The sequence below is a fragment of the Natrix helvetica genome (genome assembly GCF_964273705.1).
Source record: "Natrix helvetica genome assembly, chromosome: 9".
In the NCBI taxonomy this organism is placed as follows: Eukaryota; Metazoa; Chordata; class Lepidosauria; order Squamata; family Natricidae; genus Natrix; species Natrix helvetica.
The window spans coordinates 22,912,182-22,934,731 of record NC_138560.1 but is presented as its reverse complement, the minus strand read 5'-3'; the positions used below and the strand labels follow the sequence as shown (position 1 = coordinate 22,934,731).

Genomic DNA, 22,550 nt, shown 5'->3' with positions numbered 1-22,550 from the left:
TGCAAAAGAAACACATTTTCTCAGGCGGATTCTGCCTCTTAATTTTTGAGCCTGTTCAGAATGCAGCCATACACAAAGGCAGAGAACGATAAAAATGCCTTAATGTTAACTTATATACAAACAGAGCCATTTCAAGTCTTCAAAATAAATAGAACTCGTGTTTTTTTTTGAGAAAGCTTGCAATATGGGCATCACTCTGAATATGCACACACAATTGGGGAAGGGCAGATGCGTACAAAACTCTACATTTAATAAGGGCAGAAATGACTTGCAAACACAGGGGGTCCTAGAAAATGCCCGTGAATGTTTTTTTTTAAAGGAGCATGAATATTCAAGCAAAAGATTTTCAGCCAAATGCATAAGGAGATATAAAAATGGGGTTGAATGGAATTTGCTGCTGGGAAATTGAGAAAACTGCCTAAGGCCAAATTGCCATAAATATTAAAACTGGTCCCTTTCCTTCATTTTCTCCTCTCTCTCCCTCCAGCGTTTCTTCCAGGTTGTCAGCTACATGGTAGATGCAGAAAACAGGGAGAAATGGGAAGATGCACAACAGGTATGTTGCTGGGCATGGACCTGTGCCTGTGGTGGGAATTGGAAGTCTCCCTCTATCTCCCTCCCTCCCTCTCTCTCTCCCCCCCCCCTTTCTCATTTAATGAAGCTTTTATCTGAATGGAGTGTACACAACAGGAGATAGTTAAGCTCTCTGCAGAAGTGCAAATGCTAGCTTGAGTTGGCTAGTAGCAGTGAACAGTCTCCATGACAGTTACAGTATTACTGATTCCACTCCAAATTGTTAATATGTGATCAAAATAGGTGGCATTATCTTATTTCTTGACTGAATTGAGCAGTCACTGACACAATTAGTTACCCAGGAGTTAAAATACGAACATGTAAAAGTACTTTTTAAAAAAATCAAAGATGCCACTTAGAAACACTAGTTTTCACCTATAATGCGGAAAATTTAGAATTTAAATGCTTGGATTTAAAAATATAGAAGCATTCAGAGTCACAATCTTTTTTTGCACACTGTTGTTGCTAGAGTTTGTATTTTACACTTCCACTGCTGTTCCTCAACTTTTGTGCGACATAAGTGTTGACGACCCCATGTCTTTCTCGACACAGCCGCTAACTCTTCCCACTTTTCTTTGGGAAAATGACTTTCATAAAAATCAGGCCTGTCCCAGAGTGAGGACAGCAATTTTGGGAGGAGGAGCCACTTGCAAAACAGTCTTCTGACTCCTTTCTGCAGACATGTGCTCCAGTCGTTCTTAAGACTTTAAGACAGAGGTGTCCAAACTTGGGAACTTTAAGACATGTGGACTCCATTAATTCTGATTCCTCCATTCCCTGCGCAGGTGTTGCCTGGTTCCGTCCTCCTCATGAAAGTGGTTGAAGATTTCATCCATCTGGTAGGAGGTGCCCTCAAGGCTTTCCAGAGTTCCCTTATTGTTACGGACAACTTGGGTAAGCAACTGGAAGGGACTGGACAGATGAATAGCTTCTTTGGGCTTGGGACTGTCATAAAATGGGAGACACTAAAAAATAGAAATGCAAACATGCAACCACAATTCTGCTTTGAATCAAAGGGTTTATTATTTCATGATTAGTTGAAACATGAAAATGCCAGAGATTTACATCAATATGTAAGATGCAAGACTGTACTTACATAGTCTCGAGTTGCAACGTGGGTCAGAGATAGCAGCTATGTCCAATGAGGAGCAGCTACCATCAATGGCGTCGACATGATCACAAGCCTTCATTTTTATACCTTTTTTCACATATCTTTTGTTTCCCCTGGAATATTACCAGGGTAACTTCCTCTTCTTCAGAGCCCTCCTTCACTTACCACATTTTGCCCATCTGAGATCTCCTACATTCTGCAACTTTCACTTCCTTGTTCTTTCTTACTGACTGTCACTAACCGTCACTTTCTGCAAACACCCGTGTACATTTGAAGTTCTCAGACACTTGTTACTTTCAGTTCTTCATTTCCCACCATCTCATTTTTCTTGCTCTAAATATAGCCATACAAGTGCAAACTTTGCAGAAAATGCAGACACAAGTCAGCACATTAGAAATATTAATCTGGTACATTTTGAAATTATATTAGTTTAAACCATGGGTCGTCAACCTGGTCCCTACCGCCCACTAGTGGGCGTTTTGGGATTCCAGGTGGGTGGTGGGGATTTCGGAGGTTAAAACCTCCTTTTGAACTAACCCGCGCGAGAAGCACCGTCTCATTGCCAGGGAAACAGTGAGGTGAATCATGTGGTTGCTCAGATCACATGGGCGCAGCCCGAGAAGACATTTCTGAGAAGAGAAACTTCTCCGGTCAGACTGCGCCCGTGTGATCTGAGCAACCACGTGATTCACCTCACTCACTGTTTCCCTGGCGATGGGACGGCGCTTGCCTGCGCTTCACCAGCTCAGGCGCGACCGGAGAAATTTCCTCAGCTCCTCACCGCTCCACTGAAGACATTTCTGAGAAGAGAAACTTCTCCGGTCGCGCCTGAGCTGGTGAAGTGCTAGAAGGGGGGGGGGAAGGAGCGGAAAAGACAAAAAGGAGAATGAAAGGGAGAAAGAGGAGGTGGGGGATAGTGGAATCCTTGCTCCTTTCTGAGCTTGGGGGGTGGGGAAGGAGCAGAAAAGACAAAAAGGAGAATGAAAGGGAGAAAGAGGAGGTGAGGGATAGGGGATCCTTGCTGTTTTCTGAGCTTGGGGGGGGGAGGAGCAGAAAAGACAAAAAGGAGAATGAAAGGGAGAAAGAGGAGATGGGGGATAGGGGATCCTTGCTGCTTTCTGAACTTGGTGGTTTTCTTACAGACATTTCATTACCAAACTAGGTAACATCATCACTGCTAAAAGGGAGTGGGGTTGTGGGGAAAGGAGGAGGAGGAGAAGTCGAGTAGAAACTGATAGCAGGGACAGGCAGAAGCGGAGCAGAGCAGTTGCAAAATAGGAGAAAGAAAAGGCAGGAGAGAATTGTTGTTGGCTAATAATAATAAGTGGGCTAACTAGCTCAGCCTTACTTTTGTACATAGCCCTAAGGAAGATAAAAAAGGAGGTAAAAAGGAAAAGCACCGAAAGAGGAGACCTTCGTTTGTTCCTTACGAAAATCGAACCAGATATCAAATATTTAGTCTCGCAGCATCAGCCTCAAAGATCTCATTAATCACTAGTAAAGCTAATTTCAATTTACTTTATTGTTTTCTAATTAAACTTTATAAAGTTAAAAACATTATAAACATGCATAAAGTAGAAATAAAAAGATAAATGTATGTACATTTCTTTTTTTAAAAAACACCCTCCTTTCTAAAAAATATTCTGCACTTGCGCAAAAAGTGGTGGGCGGTAAGGAAATTTTTCCATCAAGAAAGATCCATTAGTGGGCGGTAGGTAGAAAAAGGTTGACTACCACTGGTTTGAACTTTGGTTCAGTGAGGCCTGCAAGCTCATTCCTAGGCCTATTACCAGCAACTTTCCAATGGATATAGCTCTCCCCTCACAGTAGAAAGAATGTCCTCTGGGTAATGATTGTCTTCTTCGGGCTCAGCTCTTGCAATCCATTGTGAACTTCATGGTAGAGCAGAGGGAGGTGATTCGCAAGATGTATGTGGCTCCCAGCATCCGTCTTATGGCTTCTGGAAATATCTCCAAGTTATCTTTATAAAAATTGTGGGATGTTCTGCCTTGTTTTTTTCCACCACCACCTCCCAAAAGTTCATGGCTATTTTTCACTTAAGCCCCTTCTTGAAGAAAGTGTTTCAAACTTCTTTCATGCTTCTTTGGGATGCCACCAGAGGTGGGTGTCAAGCCGGCCTCCCTCAGCAACCAAGAAAGAAACCACTTAACTCCATTTTGCAGAATTAAGAGTACGTTTACTGGTTATGAAAAGATAGTTGCTAAGCAAAGCAAGATCTGAGGCAAAAACGGGTGAAATCATACATATCAACATGTGACCCCCTGGTAACCCTCATCCCAGTGTCCAATATGCAAATCCCTTAGGTGTCATGTGAGTTCCATCTTCAAGGAGCATCATAAGGTTGGTATGCAGGACAATTGGCCTTGACCGACACCAAGTACTAATCTCCAGGATGCACAGTAGACGGTGAGACCAAAACTCCCTTTTCACAATCTCTCCTGTACTTAAACTTCCCCTCCCAAATACCAGGCCCCCCTCCCCATTTCAATGGCAGCCGAAAGCAAATAGCAAAACAGAGGCAGACAGTGGGTTCCTCCTGGTTCGGATCGGTTTGGATGAATAGGTAGTAACTTGACCGGACACTTCACCGTACCGGTTCTATCGGTGGCAGCACCATCTTGATTTTCTGTTCTGCACATACGGAGAACAATCTTCATTGACAAAATGTATTTCTGCCTTTTTTAGTGTTGTGCGCATGCACAGAGCCTTTTAAGCGAGCGCGTGTGCACAAATATATTGTGCACCAAACCAGTAGTAATGTCGGCCGGAACCCAGCCCTAAATGCAGTGGTGGGTTCCAGATCACGTTGCAACTGGAATGGTGCAATGGGGCTGGGTGTCCACCACATGCATGTACGCAGTGCGCGCATGCGTACTTACTGCCTGTGATGCTCCAGCTGCTCGGCAGAGCATTGTGCAGGCACCGTACGCTCCGAGCATGTGCGTGGAAGCCCCAATCGGCTCAAATACAGGTAAGGAGGGCGGGCAGGTTGGTGCGCCCTCCGGAGCACCGTACCGGAACAGTACCTGGTACTCCCAGCAGGCACCAGTATGCCTGTACCAGGGCGTACCGATCGTATCCCACCACTGGCTGGATGCCATCATATCATAAGATGTGTCCCTGTATTTCCAAGAGATTGAAAACATTTTTAATGGATCTTAGGCAAAAGAGGTTGAAGAGCAAAAGGTGAGGCAGGCAGGATATTGATCTCCAACCTGGACAAGAGCAAAAAGCCAAGTTTCTTCCAAGTCTTATTTCTTTTTTTTCTGTTCTGAAAGTTCTGTCTCTCACTCATTTGTTCCACTTTCTTCTGTGTCCTACCATCATTGATGGGAAACGAGCTTGCATCCATAGCCTCCGATGGTGAATTTCCTAGCTGTCATTGTAGAACTTAGGGACCCAGTGGCTCAGTGGCTAAGACCCCGAGCTTATCAATCAAAGGTTCAGGTGGCAGTTGGGAAGGTAACAGCGTTCTATTTAGTCATGCCAGCCACATGACCCTGGAGACGTCTTCAGACAGCGCTGGTTCTTCGGCTTTGAAACAGAGATGAGCACCACCCCCTAGAGTCGGGAATGACTAGCACGTATGTGCAAGGGGAACCTAGTGGGTATGATAAATCACAAAACCCCCATTCATCAGCAGGTGAAGGAACTCATCCCCATCTGGAGGGGCTGTTTATGATTCCAGTAAGACTTTGAGGGGCCCAAAGGTGTTTCTCCAAAATAATATATAGGTTGTCTTCAACTTTTGGGACTGGAATTTGTGTTGCTAAATAAGGTTAAATGAATCACACCTGAGTCATTTGTAAGTGAATCATACAATTGTTATGTGAATCAAGGTACCCTCATTGACATTACTTATTGTAAGTCGATTGGGAAGGTCGCCAATGGTGATCACATGACCCCAGGATGTTGCAACTGTCATAAATACATGCTAGTTGCAAAGCCCCCAAATTCTGAAGACATGACCATACAGCCCCTGCTGTATTCATGCAGCTCCTTAATGGCATCTTACATAATGCTGTGATGGTCATAAGCATGAGGACTGGTTGTAAGTCACTTTTTTCAATGTTGTAAGTCTCTAAATGAATGGTGTCAAGTTTGAGGACTACCGATAGATGTGAGCAGATGGTGTTTGGTTAGCTTTACAGCATGTCCTCTGCATGTTTAAAATTAAAATAACCTTTATAAACCTGTAATGAAGCAGGAATTTGATGGCCACCAAGGACCCCTGTTCCATCCCTGCTGTAGAAAGCCATGATGTGAAGGATGAGGATCCAGTGTGCTTTATTTCCTGATCTCTATCCCAGAGTGACACCCAGCCCTTCTTTCCTGTTCTCCTCTCTATCCCCTTCCCTCCCTTGGCAGTGATTAGCATCCAGAGAGAGCCAGTTTCTGCCGTCTCCAGTGATATCAATTTCCCCATGAAGGGGCGTCGGGGCATGAAGGATTGGGCCCGCCACTCCGAAGACAAGATCTTCATTCCCAAAGAAGTGCTCAATCTCTCCTCATCTGGTACGTAGCCTCCACAAGGGACCGACTCATTGAGGGTGGGTGGAGGTGGGAGGAAAAGGAGACCCAGGAGTAGTGGTTAGAGGAGGGGTGGGCAGCTTGAATAAGACATGTGCTCCCAGATGCTCTCCTGCCATTCAGTTAGGAAACTGTGGGTCTTTCTAAAGAATGCTAGGTTTTGGAAGATAACTGCATCCAGTTTTGGTCATCACACTATAAAAAAGAGGTTGAGACTCTAGAAAAAGTGCAGAGAAGAGCGACCAGGATGATTAGGGGACTGGAGACTAAAATATACGATGAATGGTTGCAGGAACTGGGCCTGGCTAGTCTAGTGAAGAGAAGGACCAAGGGAGACAGGATAGCAGAGTTCCAATATTGGAGGGGCTGCCACAGAGAGGAGGGGGTCAAGCTATTTTCCAAAGCATCTGAAAGCCAGAAAGGAATAATGGATGGAAACTGACCAAGGAGAGATTCAACCTAGAAATAAGGAGGAAATTTCTGACAGAACAATCAACTAATGGAACAGCGTGCCTTCAATAATTGTGGGAGCTTCATCACTGGAAGATTTCAAGAAGAGATTGGACTGCCATTTGTCAGAAATGGTGTAGGGTCTCCTGCTTGGGTGGAGGGGGGTTGGACTAGATGACCTACAAAGTCCCTTCCAACTCTGTTAATCTGTTAAAGTTCTCATCAAACTGCCTATGCCAGTGTCTCTCGAGTTTGGTAACTTTGAGATGGGTGGATTTCAATTCCCAGAATTCTCCAATTCAGGAATTCTGGGAATTGAAGTCCACCCATCTCTAAGTTGCCAAGGGTAAGAAACACAGGCCTTTTTGGCATTGTCTTTTTGCTGGGGCCCTGCTGACATTTTGAGGGTACTCCCTAATAGATCCATCAAAGTAATAAAGATAACTATAAGCTGCATTATAAAAAAAGAAGTTTTTCTTAGATAGGAGCCTTCTCCATATTTCTCTTAAGAATAGGGAAAAAAGGACAGTTCACCCTTTGAAAACGGCTTTGACCTGATGAAGACTCCTAGAAATGATCTGTTTATGTAAATGCTCTATGAAACGTGGTGATGCAGTGGTTAGAATGCAGTACTGCAGGCTACTTCTGCTGACTGCTGGCTGTTTTAATACTCACTGACTCAGCCTTCCATCCTTCCAATAATGAGGACCCAGATTGTTGGGGAAAATACGACTCTGACTCTGTAAACCGCTTAGAGAGGGCTGGAAGGCACATATGAAGTGGCATATAAGTCTAAGTGCTATTGCTATTAAGATCAGCAAAGCAGACTAATGGAGGAATAATGCTATTCCCAAGAAAGAGAAGGAAGAATTGCAAAACAGTCTGTTCAGCTTTTTTAAAAAATATTTTTTTTTTGTACAAACTTCACATCTTTGCAACAAATTACATTTTTTTACATATCTGTTGTGATTCTTTTATCTATACAAGTAAATCTTATATAATTATAACTTTATATATTTGTGCATTTACATTATTTCATACTTTTTTCATTCGATATATAATATTCTATATATTCTATATATAACAATTTTTCTACATTTAAGTCATTTTGTATAATATTTATTTGGTATAGTCTATCTCATATTTCTATCTTTTAATCATTTTCTGGTTTTGTAGTTGTCTATTGATTTGTTAATCTTTCTTCCTTTCTTTTTTGCTTTCCTGCTCCCCCCCCCCTTCCCTCTAGCCAACTGTACAATAAATCCCATATGGAGTCATATTCAGATTCTTCTTTCTCTTTTAGTTCTTTCGTGAGCCTATCCATCTCTGCACATTCCAATATTTTTTTAATTACATTTTCTTCTGTTGGTGTATAATTATTTTTGCAGTTTTGAGCGAATGTAATTCTCGCTGCCGTAATTATGTGTAGAGTTAAGTATCTAATATTTTTTCATAATTTCCTTTTATAATTCCCAACAAAAATAATTCAGGTTTTAGTGCAATTTGGTGTTCGGTAATCTCCTCTAGCCAATCTTTTATTTTTTTCCAATACTTTTTCGCAGATGTGCACGTCCACCACATATGGTAGTATACTCCATGTTGTTGGTTGCATTTCCAACAGATAGGTGAACATTCTGGGAACATTTTCACAATTCTCGCTGAAGGGAAGGCGCCAGGTTTTTTTAAAATACAATCTTTATAGATAAATTGGAAAGAGTTCAGAACATTTTAGATTTAGATGTGAGTGCCAAAACACCAATTTTTAAAGCCAGATTATTTTGTCTCTGACATTATTGCTAATCTCTGCTTACACACATTATTATATAGGCTGGACTGAAGTGTTGTTATTAGTATAACTGACTCACAGAGTTGGATGTGATATTTCTAATTTTGATTTGGCATTCCAGTTACAGATTCTGTCTCAGCTGTTGTGAAAGCCCAACCTCTTTCTCCAGATTTCAAATCAGAGGTGGAAATGTGAGGCTTAGATATTTATAGCCCCATTTATATGATGTGCATGCATTTGTTATAAAGCTGAAATGAATGCATATGTTTAACCTGCCATATGCTTAAATTTCCACTCAGAAAAATTATACCACGGTATAAATATATAGATAGATGATAGATAGATAGATAGATAGATAGATAGATAGATAGATAGATAGATAGATGAGAGAGAGAGAGAGAGAGAGAGAGAGAGAGAGAGAGAGAGAGAGAGAGAGAGAGATTAAAATCCTTATTGAGTGAGTTGCAAGGATTTGATTCTCTCTTGAACTCTATACTGGTTCAGTTCATGCAGATGCAGCTTGATTTGGTCTTTCACACAAGCATTAGTCCTAGACAGGATGGTCCAGGCAACTATTCAACTGATGATTTTTCCACCACATCTTTCTTTGTTCAGTATATAAATCACTTAATAGATTCTTGAAACCTTACAAATGGGATCCTTCTGGCAATTGTAGTTTTGGGGTCTCCTCATTGCTGTGAGTCTTGTTTAACACAACCAAGTCCTGATTTCATGTCCCACAAATGGCCCTTTAGCTGCTGCATTAATCCATGAGGCTCTTGTCCTTCTTTCTCCTTCGGTCTAAAGAAACGGATGACTCGGCTTATTTTGTCATTGGCGCCATCTTGTATCGCACCTTGGGATTAATTCTGCCCCCTCCTAGGTGAGTGGATCTACCAAATTGCTTGTGAAAAGCGAGTCCATCTGGTAATGTCTTTGCAGAATACACCGGTGGTGCATTTTTACTCTGAATGCATTCTCATTCCAGTGACATTGCCAATTTCACCAACAGAAGTCCTCTAGCAGTCATGTCCAAAGTTCTCACAGTGACGGTGAAACCACCAACAAAGGCCGTGGAACCCTTGATCACGGTGGAGTTGTCCCATATTATCAATGTAAGTGTGGGGTTCTGTGGCACTTTTGCCTTTAAGTTGGGTAGAGTAACCTAGCCCAGTATAATTCAAAGACGAGCTCTTGACTTAAACATCCCATTATTACTTTATGCTACAAAATAATGTTCTATAGCTGGAGGTTGAGTAGCCAAACCTGGTATATGTGAAGCGGGAGCCTTGGAGGCAGAGGAACACATCTAGCATCCTTTTGCTGCCTGAGAACATACCGTATTTTTCGGACTATAAGATGCAACGGAGTATAAGATGCACCATGATTTTGAAGAGGGAAATTTTAAAAAAAGGCTTTTGCACTCTGCAGGCCTCTCTAACCCTCTGCATGCCTCAATTTTTGCAAAAAAACAAAAAGTGGGGGGGGGACATGCAGAGCTTTGGGAGGCTTGTGGTGTGCTCCTGGGCCCAGGAGGGGGGAGCAAAAACAAGCAACAATGGGCCATTTTTCACAAAAAAAAGAGGGGCATGAAGAGGCTTTGGGAGGCTTGTAGAGTGCTCCTGGGCCTGGGAGAGGGGGCAAAAATGAGCAAAAATGGTCCATTTTTTGCTTGTTTCTGCCCTCCCCAGTCCCCAGGACAAGCCTCTCAAACCCTCTGCACATCCAGTTTTGCAAAGGGGACGGGGTTTTGGTAGGCCAAAAATGTTGTATTCAGTGTATCGGAAGCACCCAGATTTTCACCCTCTTTTTTGAGGCAAAAAGGTGCATCTTATACTCTGAAAAATACGGTAGTCAGGACAAATGTCTATACAGGTAGTCTTGGACATATGACCATAATGAAGCCAGACCGTTAGGGTCATAAATTGTGACAGTCATAAAGCAGTTCACCTGATTTTATGACTTTTTTTCTAGTGGCAGTTAAAGAAATGTCATGATCATTAAGCATATGCCACAGTCATTAACCAAACCAATGGCCCCATATTCAGGTTGGTCGTAACTCAAGGACTGTTTGTGTTTTGACATTGAAATGAGACTTTGATTTCCCTAATGAGCAGCATAAGAGGTGAACAGGCAAAAAATATCTGTAGAACAAAAAGCTACTGAGAGAAAGTATCAGAAAAATAAATAATATTGGTGTGTTTGTGTGTGTGTGATCTGGCTGTCTGTCTCTCTCTATCTCTACGCACTAGTTATGATCACAACTGAGCCCAAAATTTCTGTTGTTAAGTGTGACATTTGTTAAGTGAATTTTGCCCCATTTTATGACCTTCCTTGCCACAGTTGTTAAGTGAATCACTGCAGTTGATAAGTTAATAACCCAGTTGTTAAATGAATCTGGCCTCCCCATTGTCAGAAGGTTGCAAAAATATAATCGCACAACCTTGGAACACTGCAACTGTCATAAATATGAATCAGGTGCCAAGCACCTGAAGTTTGAGGACACGGTCATGGGGGTGCTGCAAAGGTCGTAAGTGTGAAAAATGGTCGTAAGTCAGTTTTTCAGTGCCATTGTAATTTTGAATGGTCACTAAACAAATTGTTGTAAGTTGAGGACTACCTATATTTCATTTTTATTCCTGAAAAACTGCTGGAGACAAAAAAAAAATCAGGACTTTTTTTTGCTTTAGTTAGATTAGTAGAATAGAATAGAATAGAATAGAATAGAATAGAATAGAATAGAATAGGAGAATTGAATAAAGAATGGAATGGAATGGAATGGAATGGAATAGAATAGAATAGAATAGAATAGAATAGAATAGAAGAATTAAATAAAGAATGGAATGGAATGGAATAGAATAGAATAGGAGAATTAAATAAAGAATGGAATGGAATGGAATGGAATGGATGGAATAGAATAGAATAGAATAGAATAGAAGAGAAGAGAAGAGAAGAGAAGAGAAGAGAAGAGAACAGAAGAGAACAGAAGAGAACAGAACAGAATTCTTTATTGGCCAAGTGAGATTGGGCACACAAGGAATTTGTCTTTGGTGCAGATGCTCTCAGTGTACATAAAAAGACAAGATTCATTCATCAAGAATCATAAGGTCCAACACTCAACAATAGTTATAGGGTACAAATTAGCAATCAGGAAAGTATAAAGGGTTTCACCCCATCTGTTGCAATTAAGAGAGAAAGGGAAGAAATTCTCCCTTGGTATAATTATTCTTGACATTTATATTTCATTTCTGCCCTGCCTTTTTGTAATACTTTACTGTCTAAGAGGGAACATAGGAAACAGCAACATACTTTGATGTGCATTGAATGCTTAGGCAGCCTCTGAAATCTATACTGATATTCCCTCTGAAGGAAGAAAACCCACTTATCCTAATTAGAAATTAATATCTGAAAATGGATGGATGGATGGATGGATGGATGGATGGATGGATGGATGGAAAGAGGAAGGAAGGAAAGCGGGAGGGAGGGAGGGAAGGAGGGAGGAAGGAAGGAAGGAATAGCTGGATTTGCTAGGTGTACCATATCTTGTTCCCCATTCACATCAACCTCTTTCTACTTGTCCTCCAGGGCACCTCACATCAACAGTGTGTGACCTGGGAATACACTAAAGTGTGAGTATATTTCATCTTGCTGCATTGAGTAAATTGTGTAATGAGGCTGCTGTGCCAATGATTGACATACTGTACATGCATGTCTGCAAGTTATTCAAGCAAGACCCTTAACAAAAATGAAAGTACAAAACACAGAATCAAAAGTTTCAAACATCAGCTAAACTAATTCTGAAGTTAGTTGTTTGGCTATCCAAGAGATTGGGTGGGTGCTGATGAAGGGAGAAGCTCCTGGATGCCTTCACATGTTGTATCCCAAGCTTCCAAGATTATCCATCCATCTTTCTTGTTCCTTCTTTCTTGTTTCTTGTTCCTCATTTCCACCCTCCCAGGAATTGGATACCCTTCTAATGTTGGAAGGGGTTCTCCAGTTGAAAACAAAAGTCTTACCATTCATCTTTGTTCTGCCATCCTGCAGATAACCCAAGGGTAACAGATTATACTCGTGATTTACTCCCAATATGAGTGTAGGAGGATAGCTTTTGGTCTAGTGTGGCAAAAAAATATCAGAAATCTGGTAGCCCATAAACTTTCTTCAACTGCATCTCACTTCATCCTATCCATAGAGTGAGTAGACCTATGTAGGATTTAAACTGGAGAGAGCAGGGGAGGGAGGGAGGGAGGAGGAGGAGACAGATTGCTTACCTGTGAAACAGATTTTAAATACCTTATCAATGAACAATTACAGCACTTAGATTTATATACCATTTTACAGTGCTTTGCAGCTCTGTAAGCAGTTTACGGAGTCTGCATATTGGCCTCAACAATCTGGGTGCTCATGTTTTCCCCCTTGCCCCCCAGGAAATGGCAAGGACTAGCTGCACTTGCATTTAAATATTTTAGGGGAGGGCTTATTTTTGGGGAGGGCTTATTTTAGTGCAGGTGCTCAAAAGCCCAATTGAGCTTATTATCCGGGGAGGTCTTATTTTCAGGGAAACAGGGTACTTACAGTCAAAGCAAATTGGCAGTAGACAAGTGCCAATGGATTGGTTGGACTTAGATCTCTTGTGGCCACAAAGGGACTCAAGACAGATGATATGTTTGACTCCTCCTTGGGCTCAGTCTGGTCATCTCTTATAGGATTTGGGGGGGGGACCATATTTCCCAGGTTACATCAGCCTGTCCCAATAGACCTGCCAGAAAGGGCATGTTGCAGGTATCTTTGGTTAAGAATCTTCATTGGATGGGTTCCAGAAGACATGCCTTCTCTTCTCTGGTGCCAACCTGATGGAACATTCCTTCCCCCCCCCCAACATTAAATTAGTTCCATTCCATTTTGATATTCCAAAAAACTTTTGAGACCTGGCCGTGTTGTCAAACCCAGAGATGAAATGGCTCTATCGTTGGCCATTTTTAATCCTTCTGTATTTTTTGCTTTTGTTATTTTTTATTAATATGGATTTTACTGTTTTCTTTGATGTTTCTATATTTGTTGTTGTTGCTTTATCTGATTGTTGTGCACTACCCAAGCTCGCTTTCAGGGAGATGGATAGCTATATGAATTTGATTCATAAATAAAGAAACCTGGTTCTTCCAAATTTATCTGATAGCTCTGCTGCCTAAGATGAAATGCAAGTTATTAGTTCTGGAGAAAAGCAGAGCATTTCTGCTGTCACGTTGCTCCTTTTTTCAGATGGAAGATTACAGATGGCCTCTCCATTGCAGGACTGGTTCTGCATTCCAAGTGGAAGTGGGTGGGTCCACGCCAGAAGCTAACTTTATTTTTCTTTCACTTATATTTAAATTTAATCACATTCATCATAGCTGATGTGATTACTCTCTAGTCATATACATAGTGATTTTCCCCCTCGATCATAATTAAGCGTTACAGTTTGGCAGCTATTTTTTTGCAGGCTTCTGATATCATCCCTCTGGGCTTTCCTTCTGCATTCCTCTCCTCCACCTGGTTGCGTTGAACTGGAGCGTCCCGTCTTTCTGAGATTTCCCAGGGTGATGTTGGCCAAATGGCAAAACTCAATTCTCTGTCTGTGAAATAAGGATAATATCAGGCACGTCTTTGTGCTAAGATATGATGAAATAGCTGAAGACATGTCAGTAGTGACTTTGAAGGCTGGGATCTGCCCAGGGGAAGACAAGGAAACCAAGTCAACAAATCTTAGCTAATGTCAGCTCTCTTCCAGGCTGATACTTGAACTCTAAAGCCCCCAGGCAGAGATTGAAGGACGAAGCTCTTGATAAGATTTTTTGTTTTTGTTACAGATACTAGAAAAGCTATTAATATGAAGAAAACCAATAGCTGTAAACTCAAGCCATATATTTAGCAAACCCAAGGTTGATTCTTGATACATTGCTATTTTATTTTTGTTACTCCATGCATCCCAGCACTCTGAGAACTAATTATTTTTCAGTAGAAATGCACATTATTATCCATGCTGATTGGCTTGTTCTCAGGAACCTTTACTCCTGACCTTGCTCATGTTAACCCTGACAGCTAATGAATAAAAACAGGCTTCTGAATTAGGAGCTGACCATCTACTCAGCCATTCTTATAATAACCAGTTTTGCTTCTTTCCTTCCTCAGCACATGTAGGTTCACAATATGGATATATTTCTCCAGCACCTGTGTAATTTTTGTGTAATAAATTAACACGGAAAGGTAATTTAATCTTTACATGCTGAGGTTCAGGCAAATATACAGAGTCCAACTCTTCTACCATCCCAGTGCATTTTTTTTTCAAAGCAGTGAGATCAGAAAATTCATTTGGAAGAAAATGTGATTTGTTCATTTTGCATTATCTAGTTTTGGAACGAAATCTTGCCTTGCCCTCAACCAATCAGGAATAGGTACCTGTGAAGAAGGAGAGCTGTCCATTTCTCTGGTGCTGAAATGTCCCTAATCCAGAGATTCAGGGAATATAGGTCGTCCTCAATTTATGAGCACAATTGAATTTCTGTTGCTAAGCAAGACAGTTGTTAAGTGAACCATGCCTGATTTTACAAACTTTTTTTGCTATGTTTGTTAAGTGGATCATTACAGTTGAACTATGTGGTTGAACTATGTGGTTGCTAAGTGAATCCAGTTTCCTCCATTGACTTTGCTTGTTGGAAGCCAACTGGGAAGGTCACAAATGGTGATCAGATGGCCTGGGATGTAAGTATGTGCTGGTTGACAAAGTCCCCAATTTTAATCATGTGATGATGGGGTGCGGCAACAGTGGTAAGAGCAAGGACTGGTTATACATCACTTTTTTCAGTGCCATTGGAACTTTGATCTCTAAAGGAAGGGTTGTAAGTCGAGGATTTCCTGTATCCTTCATTATTTAGACTAAAATAGCCCCAGCAGTATCTCAGCTGCATTCTTGCCTGGACTCCTTTAACAAGACTTCTCTGCCTCACACTGCTAATAACACTTATCGATTAGTGGACACATCTTACCTGCAAGCTTAATTCATCGTCTTGTAGCTTGCAAGGAGACAAACAAAGAAAGAGAACAAGATAGCATAATTTTTCTTCTATATAATGCAAGAAAAGTAGCGTCCATCTTTTAGGCTGCCTTTATGTCTTTGATTGGTTCTCCAAAACAACAAATTAATCATTGCCAGGTGACAAGGTTGCTGGTTCAGATCTAGTAAAACAAGATTCCTGCTCCAATGTACCTTCAGTATGTTTGACTTCAATTCTTATTATCTATTTCTAGCTAGAGGTTATGGGAGATTAAGACTGACACATCTAGAGGTCACCAAGGATTTTGTGGAAGCTCTAGGAATTGCACAACCAGGCAAATTCATACAGTATCGGAGACTGAAGATAGACAAAATGCAGTTGGTAGAGAAAGGCACTCTGGGCAACATCTGTCCTCTGGAATAGCACTCCATCCCCAGAATCCATGTGCTTCCTACCCTACTGGGGTTCTGGAAATCCTTAACAATTTGGTTCCCACCCCTGATCCTGGAGCAGGGTGACTGCTTAGCTGTGTCAGGTAGATTTTGTATAGCCCTGCAATTTGTTTCTTTAGATGCTTCTTGTTTCTTTTATTTATTCATCCAGTTTTTACCCCACCTTTATTCCTTTGTAGGTAACTCAAGGCAGCAAACGTACATAATACGCCTTTCCCTTCCTATTTTACCCACAACAGCCCTGTGAAGTGGATAGGTCTGAGAGAGGGGGATTGGCCAAAAATCATCCAGACTCCTTTCATGCCTAAAGTGGGATTAGAATTCACCATCTCCAGGCATTTGACTCAAAGTCACCCATCTATCTCTCATGCCTAAGGCAAGGATAGACCAGGGGTGGGTTCCTGATGGCTCTTAGAGGCATGGTGCAGATGGGTGGGGGGAGCAAGGGGACCAGTGGCGACCAGATGGGCGGGGCCCGGGGATTCCACAAATCTAGCATGATGTTTAGAACCAGTTCCAGTGGTGGAAAGCCCCCTCGCTCGCTCATCCCTGAGCCCCGCCCATCCGGTCGCCGGTGGTCCCCTTGCTCCCCCCGCCCATCCGCACTGTGCCTCTAAGAGCCTGTAGAGAGCCCTTGGCTCTCTATTGCTGCCTGCCGAGGAAGTAAGTAAGCTCTTTGCTGATGCAACGGCTTTGGGGGCTAATGGGGCTTGGGTTTCCACCCTGACAGCCCCCGCCACTTCTGGACATCTATTGCAGTCGCAAGGAGCCGAGGAGAGTGCGGAGAACAGCACAAAGGTTCTTGGCACACGTCTTGGTTTAGCCTCACTGGTCGCCACAGCAGCAGCCCCAAGTGCACCAATCTCACCGTTTTTCGCATCGGGGCATGCTGCAAAAGGGAGTGACTGAAGACCTTTTCTCTATTGCTGGTGGTGGAGGTGCGGGCCCGTCACTCTGTGCTCAGCAAAGCAAGTCCCGGGAAGTATTTTGCGCCGGCTGGAAAAGGCCTCTCCTTGGCTCTTCGGGACTGCAATAGACGTCCAGAAGTGGCAGGGGCTGTCGGTCTGGAAACCCAAACCCCATTAGCCCCAAAAGCCGCTTCTGGACATCTTTTGCAGTCCCGAGGAGAGCGCAGAGAAGAGCGCGAAAGTTAGGGTTACTGGGCAACGTGTGTGTGGGGGGGGGGAGGCTGGAGCAGTTCCGCTCTGAATGGAGGGAGAGGAAAAAAGTTGGGATTCTCCCTGCTGCAGCCTTTAAGTGGCAGAGAGAAGCCGAACTTTTTCCCCTCCATTCACAGAGGAGTTGTGGCTCCCTTTATGCCCCCCCCCCCGGCTGGCCCCATCCCTCCCATGGGTTGAAGTACCTGAAAGGGACAGGCAGGCTGCCACAGCTCCCCTGAGAAGACATTTCTGAGAAGAGAAAGCGCTCTGGTCTGGCTGCACCAAAGCTGGTGGAACATCCGCAACCGCCCGCCTGTCACCAGGGAGACAGCCAGTGCAGGTCAGCTGCGCAGTTGCTCTGATCGCAAGGGAGCTCCACCAGCTTGGGTACAGCTGGACCAGAGAACTTTCGGTGGTTCACCGATTTCAGCAGCTGCGTTTTCCTTTGACCCCCAAAGGGGACATGGTTGCCAGGACAGCAAATTTCAAGGGAAAAAGCAGCTGCTGGAATCAGTGCACCACTGTGCCTGCAACTTAATGCTCTCCAAGAAGCCTGCGTTACCGAAAGCAGAAGAAGGAGCAGCAGGGGGCGACACCCCCAGTGTCCAGCGTCCTCCTCGGGAGCCTCGAGTTGCGGCCATTTGCACGTCTCTCCCGAGCTTCTCTCGGGAGGTGAAATGGCAGCTGCCCCTCTGGCAGAGCCTCCAGGTGAAAGGCAAGTGAGCTGGATTGAGGAAGGGGGAAACTGCTGGAGCTGAATTGCCCCTTGGGTTCGGGGACTTCTGCCCCTTGTACCATACTTTGCAGCTGCTGGAGCGCTGCACGGACCTCTTGCTCCGGCGGCTGCAAAGTGCAGCATGGGAGGCAGAAGTCCCCAAACCCAGCGGGGCAACGCAGCTCCAGCAGTAGCAGTAGTTTTCCCAGCTCTGAGGAAGCTTCTGGAGGAGCTGAAGAAGCTTCTCGGAGGAGAAGTGAAAGGTCTTCAAAGAAAAAGCAGTATGTCCAGCTGCCTCTTGGGAAAAAAAGCATCTTTGGGACATCCTGGATGCCCAAGAATCCCCACAGACATCCCTCATCCTAGCTTTCTGATGCCTTGATTCAAAGTCACCCAGCTGGTTTTCTTTTCTAAGGCGGGACTAGAATTCACCATCTCCTGGTTTCTAAGTGAGCACCTTCACCACTAGATCAAACTGGCTGTGGTTTTGTGTGTATGTGTGCGTGTAATATTGTTTCTTCTATTTGTTTATAATGTAAGATATGTAGAGTCGCTCTGGAGTTGGGGAGTCTTAAATCAATGATTTGCATGAATAAAGAAATAAACCAGCATTTTAGCAGACAGCAGCCTCTTCAGACCCTGAAGTATTATGGGCCATCTTCTAAGAATGCCATTTGCTTTCATTTCGGCATGAACTGGATGCAAAAGTTGGCCTTCAAAATTCATCAGTTCTAAGGGAGCTTATCTGACGTATTGAAGCTTTGACATGCTTGCTGCTGCCATCCTCATGTTCATTTTGGCACAATCAGAGGTGCATTGAGAGATGGGGAAACTGCCAGAAACATAACATAATTAAGAAGAAAAAGAGGGGGAAAGGAGGTACCCTGCTGGTATGGCAGAGGAGCGACTGGCTTAATTACTTGTGATTTCAAGATAGAATGTCAGTTTTTCAAGTGGCAGCTGTAGATCTTTTTTGCTTTCCTCCTTTACTGGAGGTTGCAAGCTCTTAAGTTTTTGCATGACTTTCAAGAGCTTTAAAAGCATTTTTTAAAAAAAGAGAATCATTCTTCATGTAAGATGCAGTAGGTTTTCTTTGTTTTAAACTCTCCTCCTCCTCCTCCTCCTCCTCCTCCTCCTCCTCCTCCCTCCTCCTCCTTCTCCCTCCTCCTCCGCCTCTCCTTTCTCCTTTGCACCAATGCGCAATAAATCTTGGATTTTCTATTACAGGGTAATTCTATTTTATATCAATACAGAGAAGGAAGATTATGGTAGTGGTTCAAATAATTACCATAATCTTCCCTCTTTGTACTGATATAAAGGAGTGCCATGTCATGGGGGAGGGGATGTAATGCTGTCATTTCTCTACAGAAAAAAATAATCCCCTTTGCTCATCATGACTTGGATAGATGTGAACAGATTTCTGTTTTAAAAAAGTTGAAACATTTTCCGTTCTGAACTAAATAAAATTCACTGCTACTTTCTTCTCTCCATACTGTTCTTTATCTCGGGCTGTTCCTAAAATGATTTCCTCTCTTTCCGTATTGGATCTTGTTTCTAATCCCCAAAGTTGTTTTTGAGTAAAAGAATTAAAAAAACAAAATATGGCGCACCAACTCTTGGTTAAAGGAAGGGGAAGAGAATGAGAAGACTTAACCTCTTTCTACTTATGTCTTTTCTGGAGGAAAAAAAAATTGGACTGGACGTGTAATGAGTTGATGAAGAAAAGCAAAGCACTCTGATTTCCTTTAATTGGACAACTGTGTATCCAAGAAATTTGGTCTTCATTTATCTCCAGATTGTCCAGATCCTCATTTTGCAGCTTGCTCATCATCTGCAAGAGTAATTAGTAACACACACTTAATTAGGTGCCATCAAGATGGATTCTAATTGCATGGACAAATTCCCATCGCTTCCACCTGGGTCTAAGAATGTGCCTCTTCCAAGCACAGTTCCACATGTTTTTGATTCCATCCTTCCATTCTACTGATTATCTTTTCCTACTATTTCCTTCATCCCGACCAATCCCTTTTTCCCATCTCTCATTTGCTCTCGTTACATTCCCAGAGTATGTGAGAAGTCTTAATCACATGGAGACTCACAAAGAAGAGCCTCATAAAATGTTCTCTACTCATCCAGAGACGCTGGGCTCATATAAGCAAATGCAGATTTACAATTTGATTGATTTCTGCCTGAAGAAAAAGCTTCCCAAACTTTCTGTCCCATACATATGCAGAAAGATTCTTGATTGTTTTAAACACCATTATTATATAACTTATACATTACTTTTGTGACTGGCCTATAAATCAGCCACATCAGTAATTCATCCCTCCCTCCCTCCATAGGTAAAGGTAAAGGTTCCCCTCACACATATGTGCTAGTCGTTCCCAACTCTAGGGGGCGGTGCTCATCTCTTTTTCAAAGCCGAAGAGCCAGCGCTGTCCAAAGACGTCTCTGGTGTCATGTGGCCGGCATGACTAAATGCATGGAATGCTGTTGCCTTCCCAGCAAAGGTGGTCCCTATTTTTCTACTCGCATTTTTTTACATGCTTTCGAAATGCTAAGTTGGCAGAAGCTGGGACAAGTAATGGGAGCTCATTTTGTTATACAACACTAGGGATTCAAACCACCGAACTGTCGACCTTTCTGATTGACAAGCTCAGCATCTTAGCCACTGAGCCACTGCAGTGATTCACTTAACAAATGTAGGAAGAAAACTTGTCAAAGGGGTGAAAACTCACTTACTGTGACAAATTTCTCACTTAGCAACATAAATTCTGCGCTCAATTGTGGTCAAAAGTCAAAGACTACCTTTATATGCGCATACATTCATATCCAGCTCAGAACTCCAGTTGACTAGGCTATGTATGAATTTCAGAATCGAGGTGGTAAACCTACCATGTACAGAGTTTTTGATCTATATCAGTGTTTCTCAACCTTGGCAACTTTTAAGTCCTGTGGACTTCAACTCCCAGAATCCCCCAGCTACCATGGCTGGGGAATTCTGGGAATTGAAGTCCACAGGATTTAAAGTCACCAAGGTTGAGAAACACGAATCTATATGATGTTTCCAAAGTATTATAGTTCCTACTCACTATTATTTCTTGAAAGAAGGCTTGATCAATCCCAGCTTGGTAGTCTTTTCTCTCTTCCTACCACTTTTCCAGTTGAGTGTCCTTGCTTTACTGTCATGTTTTAAGAACCTACTCTTGGGTCTTCATAAAAATCTTCTCCCTGGTATTTTTTTCCAATAGCTACAGGAAATGTCATCAACCAGGACATCAACTCTGGCTTTATGGTCTCCTTTGAGAGAGTCTCAACTATTCCACATTTCATCCATGACCATTCATACTTGAATACAAATACACAGCATAGGGTGTATTTATAGGAGCCAAACAGCTATGAATCAATTGGCGCGATAACTAAATTGTAACACTGGTAGCAGTATGATAGACATTCTAGCTGGTAGTCTCCTCTAGGGAGCAGTCAGCCTTATTTGATCTAGAACTAATTGACTGTTTCTTTCGGCAGTCTACGGTACTCTTAGTTACTATTTTTGCTACCATAATTCAGAGGCATCTGTCTATTTTCCCTCACTCTTTTTTTAATATTCAGCTTTCACAGCCATAGATTAGTCGTGGAAAAAAAATACTACTGGAACTATTCTAGTTCGCTTGCTATTTAACTGCCTTACCCATGTACCATATTTTTCAGAGTATAAGACGTGCCTTTCCCTCCCCCCCAAAAGAGGGTGAAAATCTGGGTGCGTCTTATACACTGAATACAGCATTTTTGGCCTCCCGAAACCCCACCCCACCCCTTTGCAAAAATGGCCATGCATAGCCTTTAGGAGGTTTCCAGAGTGCTCCTGGGGACTGGGGAGGGCAGAAATGAGTGAAAAATGGGCTGTTTCTTGCTCGTTTTGCCCCCCCCCCCTGTCCTCAGGAGCACTCTGGAAGCCTCCTAAAGGCTATGCATGCCCCTTTTTGACAAAAAATGTGTCTGTTTTCATGAAAAATGGGCCATTTTTGGAAGGTCTGCAGAGTACAGAATTTTTTTTTAAAAAAATTGCCTCTTCAAAATTACTCTGAAAAATATGGTAATTCCCAACTGTAAGTGATAGCTTAGGTGAGTGGACAAATACAGACGAGTCTTCTGGAACAGGACAACATCCTAATGTTTCTGTCGAAGAAAGAGTAGAAAGTCCACTCAATAATTTTTAGTGAGCCAAGGCAACACCAGGCAATAGCTGTTGGGTACAAGTGGGAGATGTATTGGGATTTTGTTATATCAGATTTTACTCTGAACTGGAGTAGAATTAGGTGGTTTGTGGAAATAATCTCTCTCTGAAAATCACACACATTTCTCTAGTTTTTAGCGCTCATCCTCATGTCATCCTTGCCCCAGTGAAGTCAAGGCTGGCTAACTCTTTTTGAGAGCAGAGACACACAACTTTGTCTCAATCGAAGAGAAACTTTGTAACTCGGGTTGAACTGTGGAGTCTTTGGTGCTCTCTCGTTGTTTTCTTACAGACATTTCATTACCTAATTTAGTAACATCCTCAGTGCTCGGTGAGTGTGGGGTAGTTTATATACAAATGGCTTCCTCTGTTAGTATTGGTGGTAGAGTTCTTGGTGGTTCCTTGGTTAGACTACTGTTTACTGAATTGATTGATTGATCTTTGATTGGGGTATTTACTGCTTGGTATTAATCTCTATGTGGGA

The 22,550-nt window shown here is 42.7% G+C and overlaps 1 protein-coding gene across 5 annotated transcripts in view; it reads left to right on the top strand.

Annotated features, from left to right (window-relative positions):
* ADGRB2 (adhesion G protein-coupled receptor B2) overlaps positions 1 to 22,550 on the top strand; it is a 335,460-nt gene that overhangs the window by 229,268 nt on the left and 83,642 nt on the right. For 4 of the 5 annotated variants that reach the window (XM_081961837.1, XM_081961839.1, XM_081961836.1 and 1 more), the window contains exons 10-15: positions 488 to 556; positions 1,359 to 1,467; positions 6,074 to 6,220; positions 9,279 to 9,354; positions 9,460 to 9,586; positions 12,057 to 12,100. In XM_081961837.1, the coding sequence (XP_081817963.1) occupies positions 488 to 556; positions 1,359 to 1,467; positions 6,074 to 6,220; positions 9,279 to 9,354; positions 9,460 to 9,586; positions 12,057 to 12,100 (572 nt within the window). The remainder of the gene's footprint in view (positions 1 to 487; positions 557 to 1,358; positions 1,468 to 6,073; positions 6,221 to 9,278; positions 9,355 to 9,459; positions 9,587 to 12,056; positions 12,101 to 22,550) is intronic. The other variant, XM_081961838.1, reaches the window with a different exon arrangement.